The sequence below is a fragment of the Pinus tabuliformis genome, chromosome 5_1 (assembly GCF_031772625.1).
Source record: "Pinus tabuliformis cultivar Carrire ecotype Pingquan chromosome 5_1, CPIR1, whole genome shotgun sequence".
Classification (NCBI taxonomy): Eukaryota; Viridiplantae; Streptophyta; class Pinopsida; order Pinales; family Pinaceae; genus Pinus; species Pinus tabuliformis.
The window spans coordinates 348,856,036-348,881,720 of record NC_142305.1 but is presented as its reverse complement, the minus strand read 5'-3'; the positions used below and the strand labels follow the sequence as shown (position 1 = coordinate 348,881,720).

The 25,685-nt window shown below is 40.5% G+C and overlaps 1 protein-coding gene across 1 annotated transcript in view; it reads right to left on the bottom strand.

The window, feature by feature from the left end:
- LOC149164892 (xyloglucan endotransglucosylase protein 7-like) overlaps positions 1 to 25,685 on the bottom strand; it is a 104,950-nt gene that overhangs the window by 57,168 nt on the left and 22,097 nt on the right. The window contains exon 2 of the mRNA XM_089432192.1: positions 4,152 to 4,252. Within this exon, the coding sequence (XP_089288318.1) occupies positions 4,152 to 4,252 (101 nt within the window). The remainder of the gene's footprint in view (positions 1 to 4,151; positions 4,253 to 25,685) is intronic.

The window sequence follows — 25,685 nt, the reverse complement described above, 5'->3', positions numbered from 1 at the left end:
TATGTCTTTAACATTGTGAGCCATTCTCAGGCCTGGCAAAGTTTGGATCTGTTGACAGTAGTCTAGCTGGAAGCTGAGCACCGAAGCTTGAATGGCGTAAAGAAGCAGGGAAAAAGGGAAACCTTGTCTTAGCCCCCTCGAGGCCTGGAAAAATTCTGTTGAACGACCATTAACCAGAGACACTATCCAAGGGGAGGAAATGCAAGCTTTCACCCAAGTTATGAGAACTTTTGAGAAGCCAAATTTCTCTATCACAAAAAACAGGAAATCATGTCTCACCCTGTCAAAGCCATTTGTAAATTCTAGCTTAATCACCATGCCTTTCTCTTTTCGATGACAGCTTGAATGAATTGCTTCTTGCACCAACACAATATTGTCAAGAATCTTTCTCCCTTTTATGAATCGTCCTTGGTTTTCAGGGATGATGACCGGCAGAATTTTCTTAATACGGTTGGCTATTATTTTTGTAATCAACTTATAACTTGTATTACACAAAGAGATGGGCCTAAATATGCTGAAATCGGTGGTGCCTTTGTCTTTCGGAATCAAGGCAAGGCAGGTCGAGTTGGTACTGCCTCCAATCTTGGTGCAGGTCTGAGATTTACAGATCATTCTTAGAAGGTCTTTTTTAATTGTAGGCCAGCAAGTCAGGTAGAACCTTACAATGAACCCATCAGGGCCCGGGGCTTTATCCGGATCTATGCAATCCAAAGCTTCTTTAATCTCATTCATACTGATCAGAGCAGTCAGCATAATATTGTCAGAATCTTGAACATAGTGAGGAATAAGATCAATTGGATAGGCTTAAGAATCGATACGAGGGTCTTCCGGGGCAGAGTAAAGATCTTTGAAGAAAGAGTGGGTTGCTCGCTTTATGCCTTGAGAATCTTTAACCACAGTGTTTTGATAGTGAATTTCATTTACCGTTCTAAAGTGCTTGCGTGCTAAATCTTGCTTATGGAAGTAGCTTGTATTTTTGTCTCCGGCCTGTAACCAAATATTTCTGGACTTCTGTCTCTAGAACTCTTCTTCATCCCTACTTGCTCTATGGAGATCTTTTTGCACCTCTACTTCTTTTTGAAGAAGGATTTGAGTTACATCGGAATTCTCCATTATTAATTGATGGTCTGCTAAACTGTCATGCATTTCCTTTCTTTTGGCGGTGGGCATTTTTAACCTTTTAGCCCACTCCTTGAGCTCCCTTTTAAGTCTCCTGATTTTTTCTTCCCACACAAAGAAAGGGGATCCTTGAACTTGCCAGTTCTAGGCCTTAGAGACCACCTCCTGTAATCCTTCTTGATGAATCCATAGAGAACTAAATCTAAAGGGAATGGGGCCAAGATTTCCATCCAAGGAGAGCTCAAGCAGAATAGGTTTATGGTCAAAGGTGTAGTTTGGCAGAATTTTAGAGGGGGCCATTAGACCACAAGTCAAGAAGGAGGATTGGACTAGAAATCTGTCCAGACGAGTAGCAATATGGCCGAGGCCTATCCTTTTGTTTGACCAGGTGAATTTCCCAGATGTGGGCTTGATATCCTCAAATTCCCAATCTAAAATGAGGTCTTCAACCCATTCTCTAGCTAGGTCCATGACCAGCGAGCCTCCATTTTTCTCTTCTGCAGCTAGCATAACATTCAGATCACCTACAATAATAATATTTTCTAGGTTGTGCAAGAAAAGATAGGACTGGAGCGAGTCCCAACAAATTTTTTCTCAGATGGTAAGACCAGAGCATAAAGATTGAACATACTTACCTGGTGGGCAGATTCTTTATGGAGGAGCTTAGTGAGTAGCCAATGGGGGCAACATTCTTCATGAATCAGATCATATTTGGAGCTGTCCCAAAAGGAGGCAATCCCTCCAGAGGCACCTCTGGCACTGACTACTCTCCCTTGGCCTTTATGCCAGAATGCTTTTCTTGCTTGGAGGAGTAGAAGGTCCTCCAGTTTTGTCTCCTAGATGAGAAGGATTTCAGGTGAGTACATCCTTACAATGTCTTTCAGAGCTTCTTCTTTCAACCTGCTGCCTAACCCTCTACAATTCCAGGAGAAGAATTTCATTATTTACTAGCTTGGAAGGTTGTGGCTCCTTTTGGAGCCTGACCATGCTTGCGCCTAGATCTAGTATTCATCATTCCTTTGAGAGTTTTCTGACAGCCTTGGAGAACATCCAGATAAGTTTGTTCCTCTCTCTGTTTCTTCTTGGACTTTCGACCCCTGGCTGACTTGATAGGAGTGACTTGCGAGCTGTCTGAATCTGAGACTCCATCTTCTGAATATCCCTCAGAATCAGAGCCCAGACTGATGTGCTCCTCGTTTTCTTCTTTTTCCCCTTGTTCATCCTCTAATGGAGGAAGAGTTGACTTTGCCTCTGCTTCTTTTACTTTCTTCGATGGGTCTTCTGGTTCCTTTTGGGTTCCAATGGCATCCGTCTTTACCCTAGAGGAAGAACCCTCTTTTGGAACTGCTTTGGCTTTTAGTTTAGGCCGGGGCTTCACCAATGGCCCTGAATTTTTCTTCTCAAATGGTTTTGGGACTACCTTGCCCTTTTTGATTTCTTTACATCCTTTTTCGTCCACTTTGTCTCTGGTTGGAGCTTTTGCGAAATTTCGTTGGAAGTGTCCATGTTCGTGACAGGTTCTGCATTTGAAAGGCAGTTGCTCGTAATCCAATTTTTGATAGTGATGCCATTCTTTGACTGTAAGTTTTACCGCTTCGGGCAGTCCAGCTTCCATATTGACTTCCACATAAATTCTTGCGCAGGTATATTGGCCCTTGTTATCTGCTTTGTCAATGAAATGGCCTAGGCCATTTCCAATCTTCTGCAAGGTGTGATAGCTCCAACAATGGATCGAAAAATTGAGAAGCCGGACCCAGACTGGGACCTCTTTAGGGGTATCGATTGAGAGATCAAAGTCGGGGGTCCACTTATTAATATACAGACCCTGATTTCCCATAAAATACAGACCGTTTCTGAAAACCAAATCTCAATCTTCTTTGGAGGTGAACTGGAAAATGAAATACCCTCTTCCGACAACATAGCAGATCACTTTGTTTTCTAGCTGGGGCCTCCAGTTGCATTAGATCCAGTCATCTGTTGTTTTTGTAAAGGGCTATCATCCCATAAATTGTCCTACCAACCCTCTGTCAGCCAGGGCTAGGGCGATTTTTATCGGTTGGTCTTCTGGCAGGGCGATCTCAGGAATTTCCTCCACTTTTTTGATGAATTTCGGGACTTCTGGAATCAAATGTTTCTTCCCTTTCTGCGAGAGCAATCTTCTGAATGCTTCTTCTGAAGAGATTGGTGGGGTGGGAGAAGGCTCCCCACCCCCAGGCGCACTCATGGCGGCGGCTACGCTCCTCTGCGATCGCAAAACCCAGACGCGGACACTGTGCTAGCAGCAGCACTAGCCGGAGGAGGGAGGTAGAGCCCGATTGCGGGGATGCCGGGAAGGATTGAGAGCCCAGTAGTAGGGGCTAACAAGCAGGGGGCCTGTGGAGGGCCACAGGGGTCAAGGAAGTAGGGGTGCGAGAGCTCCAGTTCAAAACGCGTGCGCAGATCACTTTGAAACTCAGCGCTGCCCTCCATTTTCATTCGAAGTGAAATATCGTATTAAACATAGGTTTGATCTAAAGTGGTCATTGTATTAAATATAAAGTTTTGTCTTAAAATATTTTTGTCTCAAAATGCTTTTGTCTTAAATATAAAGTTTTGTCTTAAAATAATTTTATCTTAAATTGTTTTTGTCTTAAAATAATTGTCTTAAACTATTTTTGTCTTAAATATAAAGTTTTGTCTTTAAATTTTTGTCTCAAACTACTTTTGTCTTAAATATAAAGTTTTGTCTCAAAATATTTTTGTCTTAAATTATTTTTGTCTTAAATATAAATTTTTGTCTCAAAATATTTTTGTCTCAAGCTACTTTTGTCTTAAATATAAAGTCTTGCCTTAAAATATTTTTGTCTAAGTTTATATTTAAGATAAATCAATTAATATTAATTTTTAATGTAAAATAACTAAAATAAAAAATGAATTTTTGAGACAAAAGATTTCTTTTGTTTTAATGTAGTAGTGTGTTACCCTAAGAAGTTTCTTTGTTCATGAAATGCACAAGACAAATTAAATGATCTCCACAGAAACACGATTCTAACATAGTATGTAGTAACGGTACCAGCGGAATTTCCGGGCACCAATTTCATGGAGATATCAACGCTTCCAAACAAAAACTCCTTATACGATTGAAATCCCGAACCTAATTAAATCCAAAATCCATGATCATATTTCTGTTTTATATCATAAAGCTACTAATCTATATTTGCAGGGACAAAAGCTACACAGTTGTTTATAAATAAATAAATCTGTGAATATGATTAAACATACTGCCAGAATAATTGGTAAGAGAAAGCTGCAATTCCTGGCCATTGTTCAATACCCAAGCGTTGCTTTCGCCCCATGTTACATCAATATCACTGTAGACGTCTGCATAAACTGTGGAAGATATAGCTGTGCAGATAATGGCAATCAAAAGGAAATGGACATAACCTCGTAAACTTAAAGCCCTAGAAACATCCATAGATGCAAACGATATCGATCAAATTTAGCAGATAATGGTGAAGGGTCCAATCGAATCCCTGCTCTGCTTAGAATATAATCGATGTACGCTGAGCAGGGATTGAATCTGGTTATTCGAAGGGCATCACGAGGCTGTAAATGCTGCTTCCACTCATATTCACTGCCACGTGGGGCAGGGACCGAAGAAACGTCCACTGAATTGCGGATTTCCAATACACCCAGCAAATTGGATGTGGAGCTGTCACGCGGTTTAGCCCTGTTTGGGACTCTTGAATCATATTCCCAATCGATGGCTGTCGCTGTAACATGAACACGGAACGGTGGTTAAAGGCAGTGACCATCCAACTGGAAGGCACCAAAGTGTGAGCACTGTGCAATTTCGACATTGTCAACACAGATATCTTCTACTCATATTCCCAATCGATGGCTATCGCTGTAACATGAACACGGAACGGTGGTTAAAGGCAGTGAGCATCCAACTGGAAGCCACCAAAGTGTGAGCACTGTGCAATTTCGACATTGTCAACACAAATATCTTCTACTGGAAAACGAACCCATAGAAATTTGGTGTCATCCAGCATAGCTCTGTCGATAGTCATGCGCCATCCTCACGTTCTATGATACTCAGAATAAAATATTTTCACAGTTGAGTTGAGATTGGGGTATGTTTAGACGTACCGACAGATTATCAGAATAAAATATTAATTTTCAGCCGGTCTGGGAATTGAACCAATACGTTTGGCGATGGTTGAAGTTTTGGAAAATGTTATCATATAACAACAAATAAATATACCACCATTTACAAAGAAGCTAAGGCACAATTATATCTTTTTGTTTTTAATTATAAACATACCCTGTCAAACACACATTATTACGAGGATAAATAAACTACAGCAATGAAATTTGCGTTTGAGCGAAAAAGCTGGATTCCAGTAGCGAAGGTAATGTAATCAATGTGGGGTATGAATTTGGGACAAAATATAAATTACTCCCGATTATCATGGGAGCAGATGATTGCTTTCCAAGTAATTATAAGTAAACATTTTTAAACTATAAATTTTATTCCTAATTTTGATTTTGTCATCATTACTGTGGAGAACAGTTTAACAACGGTAACTTTACATTTTTTTTAACTAAAATAATAAATTATGAAAAAATTTTTAAAGGTTTAAAAGCATTAAAAAAAATAAATGAACATATATATATATATATTTTAAATAATTGTAAGACCCCCTTCTGACTCCCTCAATGCATAAGTATAGCACCCAATGGTCTCGCACTTATTTTTTTCGCATACAAAGCTCAAGCATTACATGAAAATTAGGGGAAAATGTTCTTAATACATCGTTATAATTTGTTATAGCTTATATGATATTGTAATACAGGTGTGAGAGCTACATAGCCTTCTAGAAGCTCTTAGTTTCATGTAGTAGTTCCTAGTCTCAGAGTATTTGATAAAATCTCTCCATGTCTCTCGATATTATTATGTTTAGTATGTAGTTTCTAGGAGCTTGTCTCCATAATTCTTGAAGTCATATAAATATTATTATGAACTCATTTTTCTTTATGTATAATTATATAAATTGATTTATGGTTAATATATGAGATAGGTCATTACAATAAATTTGATAAGATAAATTAAATCTATATTATGATAGTTAAATTATTTCATAATTTAGATTCGTTAATTAATAAATTTTTCCTTATGTATAAAATAGATAAAATGTAAGAAATAGAGAATAACAAATACAATTACACAATATCTATAATGAAGACAATTATTTTTTCTAGGAAACTTTTACAAAAGAAAAGCTAGTTGGAAGCTACATTGTCACTTTTTTCTTTGGAATGGAAAAATGCAAGCACAAATGAGAAAACACTCTCTAAGAAGCTACATGATACATGTAGTTTGTTAGGATACTTCAAAGCACTAACTTCATTTCTCATGCTCTCTCACTATAAATCCTAGTTGTTTTGATATACCATGGAGCAAGATACAATAAAATAGAATGGAGTCGCCTATTGCTCCTCATGCACTGATTTTAACATAGCTTGATAGTTAATTAGGGGTTAGTCTTAAGTCCTTCAACTCTTAATCAAAGTTACAACACTAACTCTTTTAGAGTCTTCTTCATAGCCCATATGTGGTAGGTCTATTTTCTATGAGTAACAGGGCTTGACATGGCATCCATTTGTGCCATGGTGGTCAAAATGGTATGTTAACTTGTACAAGGAATTAATTTTAATATGAATTCCAGTTGATGAAATTGTTGTATTATTGGAAATGTCTCTTAGTGTAGAATAGTGTCATGAGGTCCAATGATAAATCATGGGAGCTTCAACCCAAAAAATATTATTTGATGTGTCAAAATCCCTTTAGGATGTTTTGGACTAATTCTTCAAACTCAATCTACTAGTAAAACTTGCCCTACAAGTTGATTTCTCCCAATTCTCGAACATAAAAGCATTGAGATGTGTGAAAAGTACTATAATGATATAAGATGAAACATACCTCCCCATTTTAGGAGGATTTTGATTCCCAATTTTTTTTTACTAAATGAGGCGAATAAATTTCTACTTTGCCTCCTTATTGGAGTACCATCTTTCTTTTCCTCAAACTTATTCTTTTAACCCAATCTACCAAAAGCCATATTTCCCATGTCTTATAGTTTTAGAACTCTTTTGCAAAACTATGTCCTATGCCAACTCTTCTTAAGCATCTAGAGCTAATTTGTCTACGAAAGGTAGCACCTGCTCTTCTTTATTATATACAATTGGAGGCTCATAGAGTTTGAGATTTTATGCATTCACCACTAAGTGAATTTTCATGCATGGGGCTATATTGAGTCTGTGAGCATTCTCTCCCACATATCTATTATCTCGAAAGGATCATACCGTAGAGACTTGATATTTATACTAGGTCCCTATATTCTTTCCTTATTCAATTGTAACCAGATTCTTCTTCCCTCTCTGAATGAATTCTTTATTCTATGTTGAATATGCCTAGCCTTGTTTTTTTCTACTGACTTCTTCAACATCTCATATACTTCCAAATTCATCTTCATAATCTTCTTAAAAAAAAAAATCTACTTTTAATGGATCCCCCGTGAGATATTTTTTTCTCTCCCCTTTGTTTTCCATACGTGACATCCAATGGAGAATATGAAAAATATCGAAAACATGTTTCAAATGGGAACTTACAAGTAGAAGTATGGATTTATCTATCATAAGAGTGTTGTATTTCAAGTGTGAGATGTGATTCTCCCAAGAAGCAGTGTAAACTAGTATACAATCCAAATAAACACTAACAAATGAATGTATGTAAGGGTACGATAATAATTCATTAGTTTCATGAACATAGATGGTGAATAGCATAAATGAAAAGGCATGACTAACAACTCTTACAAACCTTGTCTAGTTTTCAAGGTAGTCTTCCAAGTGTCTTACTTTTTGTGTTATAATTGTATTTCCCACTCCATAATAGTAACAGTGACCCAAGTTCAACCTACCTCAGTTGTTGGCTACAACACATCACCTTTCTCCTTTGCTTTTACTTAGGGCCGATTTATTCCAAGTTAAAAGGGTTGAATTACATAATTGAGTTATTTCTCATAATTATTTTGTGAAAAAAATATAATAATGATATAATAATAATTTCATAATTGAGACAATTAGGAAGAAGCTCATAATTAAGAAAAGGTTTCTATAGGTTGTCATCCCCAAGGAGATCAAATTGACCCACTTGTGTATGGATTGTTTAGGGTTCCATTATTGTAGAAGTTTCCTAACATATCAAGCCCCTAGGTATCTAGATATATTCTCTCGAAGGATAGAATGAACCTATATAATCTCACCAAGAGGAAAGGGGGAAAGATCTAGGGTCCATATTATAGTGTGGGAGCTCTGGTGCATTGGGAGAAGGAACCCAAGTTGAAAGTTGGAGGAGTTGAGCTTATTTCTTGGGTATATTATCTTGTGTATTTTTTTCATGATTAATATATTATTGTTTCCTTCCTATACATCTGATATGATCATGTTATTTTCTTTTACATGTTATTTTTAGGCTGACAAGAAGTTTGTGGAAGGCTATTATGTGCTTAGCTGTTGGCATATGTGGGCAAGGACATACTTTATCATAGTTAGGAGTGGGATTTCCAAATAAGAGTGAGTATATCTCTGCGTTAGGACCAAAATACTTCACCAACCTTAAGGGTGCCTGGTACCAACCTTCTAACTATTTCCTTATAGTATTATGTATAAGTGTGGAAGGTGTTTGCTTAACTATAGCTAGATCTGTCGATTTCCCTTCACCATTACACACACCACTATAGGTAGATCCTTACCTGATCTACTAGGTCAAAAGTATCCTACTAGCTCAGGTGGAATTCTCCCGTAATAAAACTCGCAACCACACTAGGGAGTTAGCCCTAGTTTTGTTAAGATCTCTTCTTGTATTTATTTTCTTGGTTTTTTGTTGATTTCTTCTATTTCTCTTTTGCTATAAGACCCCATATATATTTCCATCAGTCTCATTTGTTTTAGATCTGGATAGGTATTAAATTTGAATTTTTGATTTTTTTATTAAAAAAATTGAGAGAATATCATCTTTGGTTTCATATTGAATTATGTACTTTTCTATACAAAATTTGTGTCAGGACATGAGATAACTCCACAAATTAAATTGTGTTTTTCATTATGATGGAGCATGAATATATACATGGAGAGGGAGACTATTGGGTTTCATCTCCCAATGTCTTTTGGACTTCCAATTCTCTTTATTTTCTTATTTTCAATATTTACATGGATTTACCTAATCCCAAAGATTAGGTGGCAACCATCCCCCCCTTAATTTGAAGGGATGTTGTTGAGTCCAAGAATCATTTTGAATATTTCAAACTTTTCCGTTCTAACTACTTTAGTGAACATGTTAGGGTCCCACCCTAACCCCCTTATTTATGTAATGGGATCACGTCATAGTCAAGAGTCAAGAAAGCCCATATTAATAATTGTAAGTGGTTAATCTGCAATTAATGATGGAACCGCAGTTAGTTGCAAATTCGTCGTAGTATTAGATAGAAGGTATTAATAAAACCCACGGTATTGGCCCGTGGTATTGCATGTATGAGTCATATATAAAGGATAGAGACTCCTTGCGAGGAGCATTGTGTCATATTTTGTAGTCGAGGTCTGCTCTATTGGAGGTTGCCCCCTCGAAGAGGCAAGTGAACATTACTCTCTGAATAATAAAATCATTGCTATTCTATGTTCTGGGTATCTTTTCTTCGTATATTCTGTATTTGGGTATCATTTTGCAGGTTAAGAGCATAACAAGTGGTATCAGAGCACTTTCCAGGGCCGGTGGGATCTCCATTTCTTAGCAATTTTTTTTTTGGCTAGAGACGTGTTCCGATGTCTTTAAACCACGGGATCTGTCGTTGAGCGCATAAGCCTGTGGATTTGGGGAGGCATGCACATAGGAAATATAATAGGTGGTCACGTCTGTTGGACTCCCTTGTAACCCCTGTGGGTACCCCTTCGAGTAGTAGTGCATTAGACAGAACCGCGCACGGATTGTCTTCCACGTACCCTCTGGGTATATTGGAAGCCCCCTAGGCTCCCTTGAAACCTCACCATAGATAAACCGTCGGCCATCTTGCGGCTACAGTACACCGAGAACAGCACTCGGGGAGATTACTCGCCCGTACGATAGGGTAGTCGGGTTGTACGGCTAAGGGTACGGTCGATCCTCCTTAGTTAGAGCCCTGAAACATTGGGCCGAGTACTACTGCCAGACCCTTATGTATATTGCGATCTGTAGCACCTGACACTCCTCAAGACCATAGTTCCCTTTTCTATCGGGTCATCACACAGCATCTCTTCCAGATCCGCTTGTGCAAAGGGGTGCAGCAGCAGCAGACATCAGTCCCGCAGTCTCGAGTTCGCAGATCAGCCATTTCGATCTATTAGATCCATCAGATCCGCAGAAGCAGTCTGTTCCGCCATCAGATCTGCCATTCAGATCTCTCAGATCCACCAGATCAGAGTCGTTGTGAAGGGTTCCTATACCGGGGTATAATTTTCGTAGGACTTTTGGCCGCATTGACATTTTGAGGATTTGGCCACTGCAGATTTGATAAGGAAGGAGTAAAACTCCGTTAGGAGTTTTCAGAGAAAAAAAAAAATCTGAGATCTTTCGGGGTGCTTATTGGTGATCTAGCCCATCAGAATCAGGACGACGAGCTGAGCACGGTGGTACCATTCACTTCTTAGTGAAAATTTTTTAGGCGGTCCCAATTTTCAAAAAATCCGATTGGTGTATGGTAGAAACTAGAGCTCAAGCGATGGCCAATGAAAGGATGGACAAACTTGAAGAATCAATGCACAACGTCCACATTCAACTTACCGGACTATCTAGCATGGCCAAGAAAATAGTCCCGAAGGGCAAGGAGCAAGCCCACGAGGAGGAGTATAATGGCACTGAACACAATGAGGGTGAGTCTAGCCACTCTCCTCACGTTTGGTACGCCCACCCACCACCCAATCAGCGACCTCCCAAGTTGGATATGCATAAATTTGACAGTTCTCACCCATCGGCTTGGATAGCGCAAATGGAGCAGTATTTCAAACTGAATCACATCTTCGATGATGCGACTCAGCTTATGTTGGGGAGCATGTACTTGGACAATGAAAGGTGGCAATGGTGGGAATGGCATCAACATTGCACTGGACCTTTTAGGAATTGGACCAAATTCACCAAAGCTCTTAAAGACTGTTTTGACCAGGAATCATCTTTTTTGGGTCGTCTTACTAAGCTCAGACAGACTGGTACAGTGGATGAATATATTACAGCTTTTGAAGCCTTAGCCTTCCGCACTAGGGGTCTCTCAGATGTGTTCTACACGGAATGTTTTATCAACGGTCTTAAAGAAGCTATCAGATCCCAAGTCCTACTGCACCACCCTCCCACATGGACGGAGGCTTGCAAGGTAGCTTGTAACGTGGAACGTGCATTAGCAGCCTAATACAGTCGCCCAAATTTCTCCGCTAAAGGTCACCCCCCACAGGCTCACAACATGACTCAAACACTTAAGGTCCAAAAGGTGTCACCTGCGGAAATGGCCGAAAGAAGAAAGCAAGGCCTATGTTACTACTGTGATGAAAAATACTCCCCAGGTCATAAATGCAAGGAGCCCAAATTTTTTCAAATTGATGCCACTGACTACAGCTCAACAGAGGAAGATCCACCACTGGAGGAACAGGAGCCGCTAGAAGAAGACAACCAAAAGGACAATGTCTCTGACAAACCAATTATTTTGTTGCATGCTTTGGCAGGGATTTCTTCCCCTCAAACTCTCAAAATCAGAGGTTTTATTAAACATCGCCCAGCAGTAGTCTTGATTGATAGTGGAAGTACACATAATTTCATCCATCAAAAAGTCGCAAAAGCAGTGCATTGTTTTGTACGAGCAGTTTCTAACTTCCAAGTTCAAATTGCGGATGGAGGCACAATGAAATGTGAAGGCCGCTGTGAAAATGTCAAACTTCAAATGGGGGATTATCAGTTGAAAACCCACATGTTTGCCATACACATGGGGGGTTGCGACATTGTCCTCGGCGCTGAATGGCTCCGCACTCTTGGTCCAATCACAATGGATTTCCAGGAGTTATATATGAGTTTTAAGCAGAACAACTACACACATACCCTCCGTGGACTCCAGGCAGGAGCCCCCTATATCATCAGCTCGCATAGGATGAAAAAATTGTTAAAAAAGGGCAATCATGGAGTTGTAGCTCAATTTAATGCCATCCAGGTAGTCAAAACAAAGCCTCTGCCAATTCATCCTGAGATGCAACAGATTTTAAATAACCATCTGTCGGTCTTTGACAAGCCTCATGAGCTTCCACCCTCGCGAGGGGAACATGATCATAGCATCACCTTGGTTCCAAGGGCCCAACCCCCAAATTTGCGCCCATAAAATATCCGTTCACCCAAAAGAATGAAATAGAAAAAATCATCAAGGAACTTTTGGAAGCAGGTGTCATTCGTCCGAGCATTAGTCCTTATTCATCCCCAGTGGTCATGGTGCTCAAGAAAGATGGGGAGTGGCGGATGTGTCCCGACTTCAGGGCCCTCAATAAGTTGACAATCAAAGATAAATTTCCCATCCCGGTGGTTGATGATTTGTTGGATGAACTCAATGGGGCTCAATTCTTCACTAAGCTGGATCTTCACTCAGGCTACCACCAAATTCACATGAAGGAAGTCGACATCCCCAAGACTTCTTTCAGAACTCATGAAGGCCATTATGAATTCCTGGTCATGCCATTTGGTCTTTGTAATTCCCCCTCTACTTTTCAGAGCCTTATGAACCGCATTATCAAACCATATCTCAGGAAATTTGTCCTTGTCTTCTTCGATGACATCCTCATCTATAGTTGCACTTGGGCCGCACATCTTCAGCATGTAGATCTACTCTTGCAACTGCTCCGCAAGCATAAATTATTTGTCAAGATGTCCAAGTGTTCGTTTGGCATGGCAGAAGTAAAGTATTTGGGCCACATTGTGGGGCGTGAAGGTGTCAAGGTGGACCCCAAAAAGATCCAGGCAATGCAGGAATGGCCTCAACCTAAGACCTTGAAGAGCTTGAGAGGATTTTTGGGTCTCACAGGCTATTATCGTAAATTTGTTCGCAACTATGGTCGCATAGCGAGGCCCCTCACCCAACTCCTAAAGAAAAATTCATTCTTCTGGAATGAGGAAGCACAACAGGCCTTTATAGCTCTAAAAAATGCCATGTGTTCCACTCCAGTCTTAGCACTACCTGACTTCACCAAATCTTTTGTCATTGAATGTGATGCTTCGGGTACAGGTATTGGGGCGGTCTTAATGCAGGAAGGGCGACCGTTGGCCTTCACAAGCCAAAAACTCAGTGGGAGGAATCTGGGCCAATCCACCTACGAGAAGGAAATGATGGCCATCTTACATGCAGTCGAGACCTGGCGACCTTACTTATTGGGGCGACGTTTCCAAATCCACACAGATCATCACAGTCTTAAATATTTTTTGGAGCAATGCCTATCCTCCCCACAACAAAATAAATGGCTAGCCAAAATGCTGGGATATGATTATGAGATCATTTACAAGAAAGGGAAAGAAAATAGTGTAGCAGATGCATTATCTCGCCAATTTGAGGAGGAAAGTACTCTGCTAGCAATTTCCCTCCTGTTATAGACATTTTTGGGCCCTACAATCCCAAGCATGAAATGTCCATAAACCAAGGGCTCCAAAGTCCCTAAAAGTGTTGTTCTAACCTCTAAAGGAACAAGGTCAACAGATTACAGCTTCTCCTAGAAGTTCTCCATGAGAAACTGCTCAGAATTGGTCAAAACAGGATCATTGCAACTGCTCTACTGGCTAAGTGTGTTGCATCTCACCCAAATACACTATGAGGGTGTGTTGCATTTCAAAAGTCCCTTCTGTGGGGTGTGATGGGCGAGAAATGATAAATGGCAGTGTCATTCCACGAGGTGGAGAGGCAATGGAAGCTTACAGAATCTTCTCCTGTGACACTTGCCTCACTGAATTCGACCAAGGATGAGTAAGGGGCCATAAGTCTCCAAGTGGAAGCAAGAACTATCAGAGAGAAGAAACTAATCAAATCACAAGCTGACTCATCCCCCTTACAGATATCTATATATGGATCCCTCGTCCCAGAGATCCAGAGGCTGGAATTTTGCATATTTTAAGGAATTGTTGTTGGTTTCTTGAGACAAACATCAGATTGTTGGGTGATCTAAGCTTTGTTTGAGGTGAAGAGGGGCTTCTTTGTTGGGAGGTTGATGCTGGGTCAGAACAACTGGTTGTAACTCCTCTTGGCTCTTTTCTTGTTTATCAATAAAAGCTATTTGAGTTTTCCTCCATGCTTTTGTATCATTGATGCTTGTTACATTTGTATGGTCAATTTACATCTGATCCTAGATTTTTTATGATTATAGATCCATGTCTTTGTATAGTGCTATGCTTCTGTGATCTTATAGGTACTTTGTGAAGCTGGGCGTGGAAGGGAGCAGGTAGCTGAGGACTATCAAAGAAGACAGGGATCAAACCAGGAGATTAGCGTAAGACAGAGGTTGGTCTTTGTGTTCCTCTCTATCTATAATTCATAAAGGAAAAACAAAAGTAGCTTTTCTCTGTTTGTTTCTAAGGCAGCTGTCACACCTTAGTGGGATAAAGCAGTTCTATATAGACACTTTTCCCTGTAAAAAAATGGCGACTCCGTTGGGGAGCTAATTAGTTTGTTTTTTTATCATTCTTTGTTGTCTATTTCATAAACTTACAAGTAGCATTCGAACTGCATTTGGCATAACAAATGCAAAGTAGACAACTGCTACTTCAATCCATCTACTAGATCTATTTATGATTTAAACAACTGATTCACAAACTATCTGATTGCCCTTGTGATAGCTCTTAGATCCTCCTTAGATCTACCCCTGATTGTTGCATTACTGATTGCTTTTTGCTTGGCCAAAACCCAAGAACTGAACTGCAAACTATGACCCGGAACCCGAACAGAGTCTCATTTCTGGCCCAGCGCAGGTACTGTTCAGAGATTCTGAATTTCAGCGCACTTCCCGAGTGGACAACCTGCGCTGCATTTTAGATTCTCTGTGTTACAGGTGCGCTGATCAGACTAGCTCTGTACAGTTGTCGCTTCTGTGATTCATTCTTTCCAGTTCTATTCCTGAATTTGCTGCCTGTGATCAGTATATGTCTGTTTGAAACCCCTTTTCCTTACTGTTATTCCGCCTCCTTTGTACAAAAGAACTGTAGATTTTTTTGTGTGTTTGTTGAGTCATTTACAGTTCTCCTTTGCAAAAGTATCATAATCGTACTATCGTCCTTTGATTTGAAACTGTCACAAGTGTCAATTTCAATCGTAGGAAAGAGTTTGATTGCTGTTGATGGTTGATTATCCTGTTACTATTGCTTTTGGTCTGAATTTGTAATTTTCTAGTGTAGAGAACAAGTATTCAGTTCAAAATCGTAAAGTGTTGTGATCATCTCCATTTTTTGATTTCGAAAAGAAACTTGTTGATATTTGTCGCTTGAAAAGAAATTCAGATTTGTGCATCAACTTTCTTTTTAGCATTCATATATTAAGAAAGTTGAAAACAAACACATGCATGTGCATTGGCATATAGACTGTCTGATTGGCTTGATTTAGGAAAGTGCATTTAGAGTGTGCTCTTTGCTCTTTGTGAAAAGATTTTGTCTTTCTTTTCCCTAGTAGCTAGGATTTTCATTGCATAAAGGAGATAAAAAGTTTATTTATCATCTTAGATTGCATTTTAGGAATTACATCTACATCTCGTGGTGAACCCGAAAGGCAAACTCCATAAACAAGATCAACTTAAAATAAATTCAATGAATCTAACAACGCTTTGGAACTTAACGCACAACATTTAGAAGTCTAGGCTAGAGATGTATTCCGGCGTCGTAAAGCCTGGTAACTGTTGTTCTCACTGATGGTTGGGTGATTCCTCCACTTTGAGACAATAAGTGCCAGTACGGACTTGTGCTCCCATGTACCATCGAGTATATTTTGGGAGACCCCAATAGGCTTAATCCTTTATCCATAGGAAGTCGTGTCTGCCGCCCTATCGATTGCAATGCACTGAACACAGCATTCGGGAAGATTGACTGCCGTACCGTAAAAAGTATTCTGCAGTTTTGCGATCGGTTTGGTAATCCCTCTACCTAGATTTCCAGAGCAGTCCCTTTCGTTCCTTTTCAGACTCCTTAACGGAAAAGTTCCATCTGAGCACTTGTCACTTCAGGCTCATTAAAAATCGAAGGAGACTAGAGTCATATTTTGTTTTTTTTCGACTCTTAAAAATTGAAAAAACAAGTTGTGTCAAAGCGTCTAAAATTTATTTTAAACGGAATATTCATTACCCTTTCCTACGTTGATCTTGGGTTGAGAAAATGGAATCCACCAACCAAGGAGTTCCCCTTGGAGGAAATCCTAGTCCCTTCTCCTCTTGGGGAGATGTTGGTGCACCCCATATGGCCACATTGTCGCTTCCAGGACTGACAATTGGTTTGCCTGTATGGCTCTTCTCAACCTCTGTCGTTCAGAACACCACTATTCCTGAACAATCGAATCAGTAACTAGACGAGTCCAGAGTTAACCGCCAACCTTCTACTTCCTCTAATTCTTCCTCTCCTCCTTCCTCTTCGCTTGATGGGGCTAGTAAAGCCAAAAGTCAAGTACCTAAGGAGAAGAAGGAAAAGAAGAAGAAAGAGAAGAAGAAGAAGGAGCCAGAAGCGAATGGGGGCAAACGAGTGTCGTCTAATGAAAATACACACACTGCACCGACCAAGCCTAAATCGCCATGTGTCATTTGCAAAGGAGACCATTATCACAGAGATTGTCCTTGCATCCCTCAGATCTTAAAGGACTAGTCTCCTCATTTGCACAACCCGGTGTCGTAAGCCTCTGATGATCATGTTGAAAACACACCGTCAACTAGTGAAAGTGAAGCCCCAGGACAAAAAGGAAAATATAGATTTCCTTGTAAACTGTGTGAAGGCGATCATGCCATCCACTGTTGTCCCTTCTTAGACGAGGCTAAAAGAGTTTTGGACGATAATCCGGTTTCACCGTTACGACTTCCTCTTGGATATAAAAAACTCTTGCCGAGTCCGTCACCGGTTGAAAATCTGGCTGGCCCGCTCAGGTGGTCGGCTGAAGCATCTATCATTGAAGATAAACCATCTGAATCCATACCAGATGAAAGTCAAAAGGTTGAGGTGGCAGTTGACCCAGTCTTGCCTTCATAGGTTCCATCTTCAGATGATACAGTCACTGAAGAGAACAAGGATGACATCGTCCAAATTCTTTTCATAAGCACAGACTCCAATGAACATGGGGACAATTTACCTGTTCCTTTACTGCAGGAAGGAAGTTCGTCACAGTCGTACCCGACCGTCTATTCTGTCCCACCTCCAAGCAACCTAGTTGTCTCCTTCGACTGGAACCAACTAGGCAGACCCCGTTTACCAGCTAGTGTACCATTCCGAATTATTGTTCAAATATATAGAATGGTTATGGCTGGTACCATCATAGATGAGGGGGCTTCTGTGAGTATCCTTTTCTCAACTACTTGGAAAGTGCTTGGTTCGCCATCGCTTTTGCCTGAGATGAGAAATCTAACATGTTTTGATAAAGGAACCAGTCAACTGTTAGGGATCCTTCCCAATGTACCCATAACATTAAGAGGGAAAACCGTTCACATGAATGTAATGGTAGTTCAAGGACCCCTGGATTACAATCTACTCCTTGGACGAGACTATATTTATTGCATGGGAGCAATTGTCTCCTCACTCTTCAGAGTAATGTGTTTTCCGCATGAAGGAAGAGTGGTCAAGCTCGTAGACCAGCTTTCATTTCCCAGATTATACAGAGCAAATAGTCATATACCATCCCTGAATGGTCTTTTCACGCAAGAAATGTCTCAATCTCCAGTCCGTCCACCCGATGAGTGCGAGTGGTTCGGAGGGACATGACTGAAACCCAGGGGGCATGCACCCTGGTCTGCTTCAGCAGGAAAACTCCGGGTATAGGGTAGGTTTCCGCGAGAGAATATGACTAGTCTGTACTCCCGTCCGTGATTGGAAGAGGAGGTTATTCTAGAACAAGATTCACTTTTCAAAGTTATGTGAGTGGAGTAGCCTCCTTCACTCACCTTTTTTTATCTCGGTAGACATCGTCGGAGAAGTGTTTTGTTTGCGCTGTGAATAGAACAATCTTTGGGTAACCTGTAAGAGGTACGCCTCTCTCGGTAAAACAAATGTTTTAACGGACTAAAGAAGGGGTAACCTTGAAACTCTGTTTTATACCTGGGGGCATGCAAACCTTTTGGAGTGCAAGCGAAGAGCGACTATTTATTTTTTTAAATTTGTAGGTCCTCTAACCCTTTAAACTCGTAGGATTGGTCGTTTCCTAACTTGCATAAAGAAAGGATGTGGGGCAAAACTCTAAAAGTTGCCGTTTTTATATGAGACATTCTTATCACACGACTGGATTAATCGAGCAGTTTTTATTGGAAATAATACTGAGAGGGGGGGGGGGTGAATTAGTATTATCAGATCAATAATATTTTTCAATTTCATACTCAGAAACATATACGCTACTTCAGTTAAGTGAACCCGCATGTACACGCTACTGTGTCTAAAGCAACTAGCGTATATCCAGAAATCTTATGATTCAGTTAGCTTATCTTCAATAAATGCATCAGAACATTATTAACCATTTTAACAGTAAACAGGTGCAGTATAACAGAACAGATCATCACACAAAAGCCACACACATGAACACCATGATATAAGGTGGAAACCCAATGTGGGTGAAAACCACCTGCTGCAATTTGTTTCTATCTTCCTTTAATAAGAAACTTATTTTACAATGTACTGGTGCAGTCCTTTACCAGCACGCAGGCTACAACCTGCAGAGGGCTACAACCCTCATAGCTCTTGTACTAGCTGATCCATTTACTAGTACGTAGGTGCCTGCCTACAGAATGCTCGAACCTTTACTCGTTTTCCAGCTGCTCCTGGAAGGGAGCTACAACCCCCTGGCTCTTGTACTGGCTGATATGTTTACCAGTATGTAGGTGCTGGCCTACGATCTTCTCGGGACCACGTTTCATACATTTTCATACTGGATCCATGAAACTATCACCATTGTAGTACAACCTGCATCATCAATCTCTGAATCACCCAATACTGAATCACTGAAACCCTGTCAACAACAACCAGACAACATAACAACAACCAGATCCAACTCCATCTTCAAATATCATACTTCACATTGTATATGCTACTTCGACAAACCCAACCTGCGTGTATACGCTCTTTTACCAAAACCAACCCGCATACAGATCTGCAAATTCTAACTTATAACTCTGCAGCTGTATCAGACATCAAAACATACCCAGATCATAACAATAAACATGCGTCAATAGATCTAGTCTATCCATAGTCACACCATATGAATATAATCATTCCAAGCCTTGAGATCTCGTTCCATCATTCATCATCCTCCACATGAGTGAAACCTTGGTTCAGATCACCAACCCATAACCAACACTTGGATCTCACACTTCCTCAGATCTTCATCACTCACACACTCTTGCACTCCATCTGGCCTAATGATCTTCTCCTTATATAGGCTTAGGCCCTTCACAATACCATGGTCCAAAACCATAGTAACACAATACCATCAACTTCAAAACTAGGGATCAACACGTCCGTCGAGACACCATGGTCCAAAACCATAGGCACGACTTCCAAGGACTAACCGCCACGGACCAAAGATAAGTTTTCCACATGTACACGCTTTTACTGAAGCCAACCTGCGTGTACACGCTGATTTTCCTTACTGAACCTGCGTATATCGCTTTCTTGTCCTACTGTACTAAGATCTGTCCTCTGATTAAGTTGCCATCACCTGTACCTGCCTCTGAGTGAGTTGCCATCAAGGACAACACTTGTATCATAATGCCAACAATCTCCCCCTTTAGACTTGATGGCAACCACCACACCAAGTCACTCTCCCCCTTTGACATCAAGGGCAAAGGGCGGACCAAGATATTCTCCTCTTTGGTATACCTTTTGTTGTACATACTCCCCCTGAGTACCTGCTGAAATCTCCAATTGTGCTCCCCCTTTGTATATGCCAAAGTGTACCAATCTGTCCATGCTCCCCCTGAGTACATGCTGAAGTTTCTGATTTGGCTCCCCTTTGTATTAATCCATCCATGCTCCTGCTGAGCAGATGCAGGTTCTAAGACCAGCCATTCATTCAAGACCATGACTATCACTCATCATATATGATCTGTACCATAAGCAACAGCCTGCAATACCATTCCTTTGATCAAGCAGCAAGATGTATCATTTAGCTTCATAGACTTTATCAACAACTTCTAACCATAATGCCAACAATGAATTATTTGAAGTATATGCTCCCCCTGAGCTTGTGCCATCTGAAGTTAGATCTGATCATGCATACATCAGTAATAAGCATCAAGATCTCATCATCATCAAGTTAGGATTAAACACTTCTAACATCTTACAAGTATCAAAACATTTCAAAACATCCTTAGCAGACTATAATCGCTAACCAAGAGAGTAGATATTGGACTGAATCATATCAGACCCCTTTTCTGAGCCTATCCCCACTGCATTTCTTCAGACTGACATATACGCGATTTTGCAGTGTGAAACTCGCGTATATACGCGGATTTCCTTCATGAAACTTGCGTATGAGAATTAGAACACTGAAGTTTGACACTTTCAGCTCCCCCTAAGTTTGTTATGTCTGTGCTGTGCTGAGTACCCTGTGCTGTGCCACATCTTTCTGACTGAACTTCCTTCTTCTTCCATATCTTCAAGCATGTTGATGATTTATTTTTATCATGATCTTTGTTCCTGCAATCTTTTGCTCTATGTTCAAACTTGTTACATGCATAGCATCTTACATGTTTCATATTCCTCCTATAGCAATCGGCAGCTTTGTGACCAAACATATTGCAAGAAAAGCAATATCCATTAAAGTACCTTGAATGTGATGATCTTTCTGCATGATGGTCTTGAAACCTTCTTCTTCTACATATGGCTGCAACATGTCCAAGATTATGACATACATGGCATTCAACATTATTCATGGGAGGAGTAAAAGATTTTCTTTGAGGAGTCTCTTTCCTTGATTGTTGATGGGGTTGTCCTTTCATCTCCTTGTAGAGCCTTTCAGATTTTGCATTAGAGATTCTTGTCTTACTTTGTGAACCAGATTCATCTTCAATAGACTCATGAAAACCAAGACCAGTTTTGATAGCAGGGGACCTTTGACTACTAAGAATATCATCCAAGATCTTTGTACTATCTTGAAATCGTAATAGTTTGTCTTTTTCTTCTAATTTACTTTTCAAGATTTTTACCTCAACTTGATGTTGTTCTTCTTTTTCCAGACATTGCTTCTTCAAGGTCTCTTCAGCTTTCCTTCCTTCATCCAGCTGATGCCTTAGTTTGAGGATCTCGTTTTCTTGCTCTTTATTCAGCGCTAGCAGCATTTGTCGAATTCTGGAGGCACATTCCAACTGATCTTCTAATCTGATGATTTCTTCTTTGAGGGCATTCTCCCTTTTGCTAGGTAGATCTTGCTGATCTATGGTTTGATCTGATGCTTCATTTGTTTGTCCATCTTCATTCTGAGGTGATTCAGGATCTGAATTCTTGCTTCCACTCAACGGCAGGTTGTCATTGTTCCTTTGAGCTGTCTTCTTCTTCTGACGTGCTTTCTTCCCCATTGTTCTACGAATCTCCTTCAAGCGATCAAGCTTCTCTGAAGGACCTGCTCTGATACCAATTGTTGGAAATAATACTGAGAGGGGGGGGGGGGGGTGAATCAGTATTATCAGATCAATAATATTTTTCAATTTCATACTCAGAAACATATACGCTACTTCAGTTAAGTGAACCCGCGTGTACACGCTACTGTGTCTAAAGCAACTAGCGTATATCCAGAAATCTTATGATTCATCTAGCTTATCTTCAGTAAATGCATCAGAACATTATTAACCATTTTAACAGTAAACAGGTGCAGTATAACAAAACAGATCATCACACAAAAGCCACACACATGAACACCATGATATAAGGTGGAAACCCAATGTGGGTGAAAAACACCTGCTGCAATTTGTTTCTATCTTCCTTTAATAAGAAACTTCTTTTACAATGTACTGGTGCAGTCCTTTACCAGCACGCAGGCTACAACCTGCAGAGGGCTACAACCCTCATAGCTCTTGTACTAGCCGATCCATTTACTAGTACGTAGGTGCCTGCCTACAGAATGCTCTAACCTTTACTCGTTTTCCAGCTGCTCCTGGAAGGGAGCTACAACCCCCTGGCTCTTGTACTGGCTGATATGTTTACCAATACGTAGGTGCCGGCCTACGATCTTCCCGGGACCACGTTTCATACATTTTCATACTGGATCCATGAAACTATCACCATTGTAGTACAACCTGCATCATCAATCTATGAATCACCCAATACTGAATCACTGAAACCCTGTCAACAACAACCAGATCCAACTCCATCTTCAAATATCATACTTCACATTGTATACGCTACTTCGACAAACCCAACCTGCGTGTATACGCTCTTTTACCAAAACCAACCCGCATACAGATCTGCAAATTCTAACTTATAACTCCGCAGCTGTATCAGACATCAAAACATACCCAGATCATAACAATAAACATGCGTCAATAGATCTAGTCTATCCATAGTCATACCATATGAAGATAATCATTCCAATCCTTGAGATCTTGTTCCATCATTCATCATCCTCCACATGAGTGAAACCTTGGTTCAGATCACCAACCCATAACCAGCACTTGGATCTCACACTTCCTCAGATCTTCATCACTCACACACTCTTGCACTCCGTCTGGCCTAATGATCTTCTCCTTATATAGGCTTAGGCCCTTCACAATACCACGGTCCAAAACCATAGTAACACAATACCATCAACTTCAAAACTAGGGATCAACATGTCCGTCGAGACACCATGGTCCAAAACCATAGGCACAACTTCCAAGGACTAACCGCCACGGACCAAAGATAAGTTTTCCACATGTACGCGCTTTTACTGAAGCCAACCTGCGTGTACACGCTGATTTTCCTTACTGAACCTGCGTATATCACTTTCTTGTCCTGCTGTACAAAGATCTGTCCTTTGATTAAGTTGCCATCACCTGTACCTGCCTCTGAGTGAGTTGCCATCAAGGACAACACTTGTATCATAATGCCAACAGTTTTAGCACATAGTTCAAGTATGTTAAAAAATAAACATAAGACATGAGCAAATGTTTCCCCCCGCATTTAAGCTCGTTAAAAAATGAACTATTCCCCAGTAAATAACCATCGTGAAGTAGTACTTCAGCCGTTAAAGCCTTGGTCGTGTTTGCACCATCACCTTCACTTTTTCATTGGCTGATCATTCACCTCCATTTGATTGTTTACCCATTTTGAGGAACATCTGCGAAGAGTGATTTCACTAGCCATCCTTATGACACTGCTGTGATTGGAAAATTCCAAACCTTACCTGGAATCAGTTGCTACCCGTTTTATCACTTGTTCCTCAAAAGACGAGTCTCCTTTTAAGCTCTTTTCAACTGACTCGTAAAATATGAAAAGATTGCCGAGCCATTGGCCTCTCCAGCTCGTTAAAGGGACAGGAAGTGTTATCCCTCCTCTAGATTTTAATCTTTTTGGACCTGAGGGATTATTACACAAAAATATCGAGCGCTTGTTTTGTTCGGCTCGTTAAAAGTATCGAAAATTCATCCCTTCTGTATTGTTTTATACTTTTTCGGACTTAAGGGATTAGATGACGAAAAATGAATTTTGGAGTTACCTTTAAGTTCCTTTTCAGACTCTCTAAAATTGAAAAGGACCAAGTTATCTTTGTCATTAAACTCGTTAAAAATATTAATAGTGACAAACTTGTCTATAGACGAGAACGAGTTTCACTATTGCTAGGCTCGTTAAAACATAGCGATGGGTTTTCTCGAAAGGAAAATTATAGAACAAGCATATGTTATCCTCCTCAGGCTTGACAAAAATAAAGAGGTACTGGTCAGAAATGGCTGGGGAAAATTGGGAAGAAAACTTGAAGAAACTTTGTTGGTAGCAAGTCGCTCTGTAACATGACACTTCCACTCCGCGTCCGAGTCGGGTTGGGTTGTTTCATTCACCGGTCACATCACCATGGTCACGCCATGCCATCCACATTTGGGATTAATGCTACCAATGTATCACGTCAGTGTTGCCGATATGTTCAAGAGAAGTCATTCAGAGAATTCACCTGTGTCTCACCCACTACCATACATTATACTCCATTCTTTCATGACCGCGACCCTGAACCTTATATCACCAGATCGTTTTGACCTCTGTTTAAAATCATTTGCTCTATTCCGTGTCATTGATGTGGGATTCATTAAGGCCCTCCTGTGATGGATCAATTCTTGTCGACATCAGCTCATTATCCAAGAAGTTGATCTAGGAACACCCCATTCAGTACTTTGAAGCTTGCATGCCTCAATGGCAAGTTTCTCACTTCCGGTGACAGGTTTACATCAATGGCCTTCGACCGAAAGATTTTTCGTGGTGTTCGACACCAAGTCCTTTATTCACACCACGTGAATTGTACTGCAGTACCTTGAGGGTCATTATCATTATCGGTGATTCCTCTCATGCTTGTTAACAATTTACATCATTGACTGGTAATCAAGCGATGTCTTTCCATGTTCGACTTCAGAACATTTCTCACATGGATCGACTTGTACTTCGAGTAAAGATCGGACGAGATTGAAGACCCCGGATCTAGTTTCATCCATCCGGGCTGCGATATATATTGAGGGAAATAAAGACATTAAATGTACATCATTGCTGTACAGATAATCATCCACTTAAAAGGATGATGCCTCTATCAGAATCATCAGTCTACACTCAGACGATTGTTTGTCCTATGTACATGAAAATGAATTTATAAAGCTGAGAATGGGAATGCCCGCCTCAGCTAGATCATGAAAATAGTATGAAGATAATGTATTGTATTGTATCTTATTACAGGTCTCCTCCCAGCATTGAAAGAACTTCGGATCCTCATAATAAAGCATTTCACCCGACACCAAAAGATTATCGGCCTCATACTTTAGGGGGCAACTGTTATAGACATTTTTGGGCCCTACAATCCCAAGCATGAAATGTCCATAAACCAAGGGCTCCTAAGTCCCTAAAAGTGTTGTTCTAACCTCTAAAGGAACAAGGTCAACAGATTACAGCTTCTCCCAGAAGTTCTCCATGAGAAACTGCTCAGAATTGGTCAAAACAGGATCATTGCAGCTGCTCCACTGGCTAAGTGCGTTGCATCTCACCCAAATACACTGTGAGGGTGCGTTGCATTTCAAAAGTCCCTTCTATGGGGTGTGATGGGCGAGAAATGACAAATGGCAGTGTCATTCTGCGAGGTGGAGAGGCAATA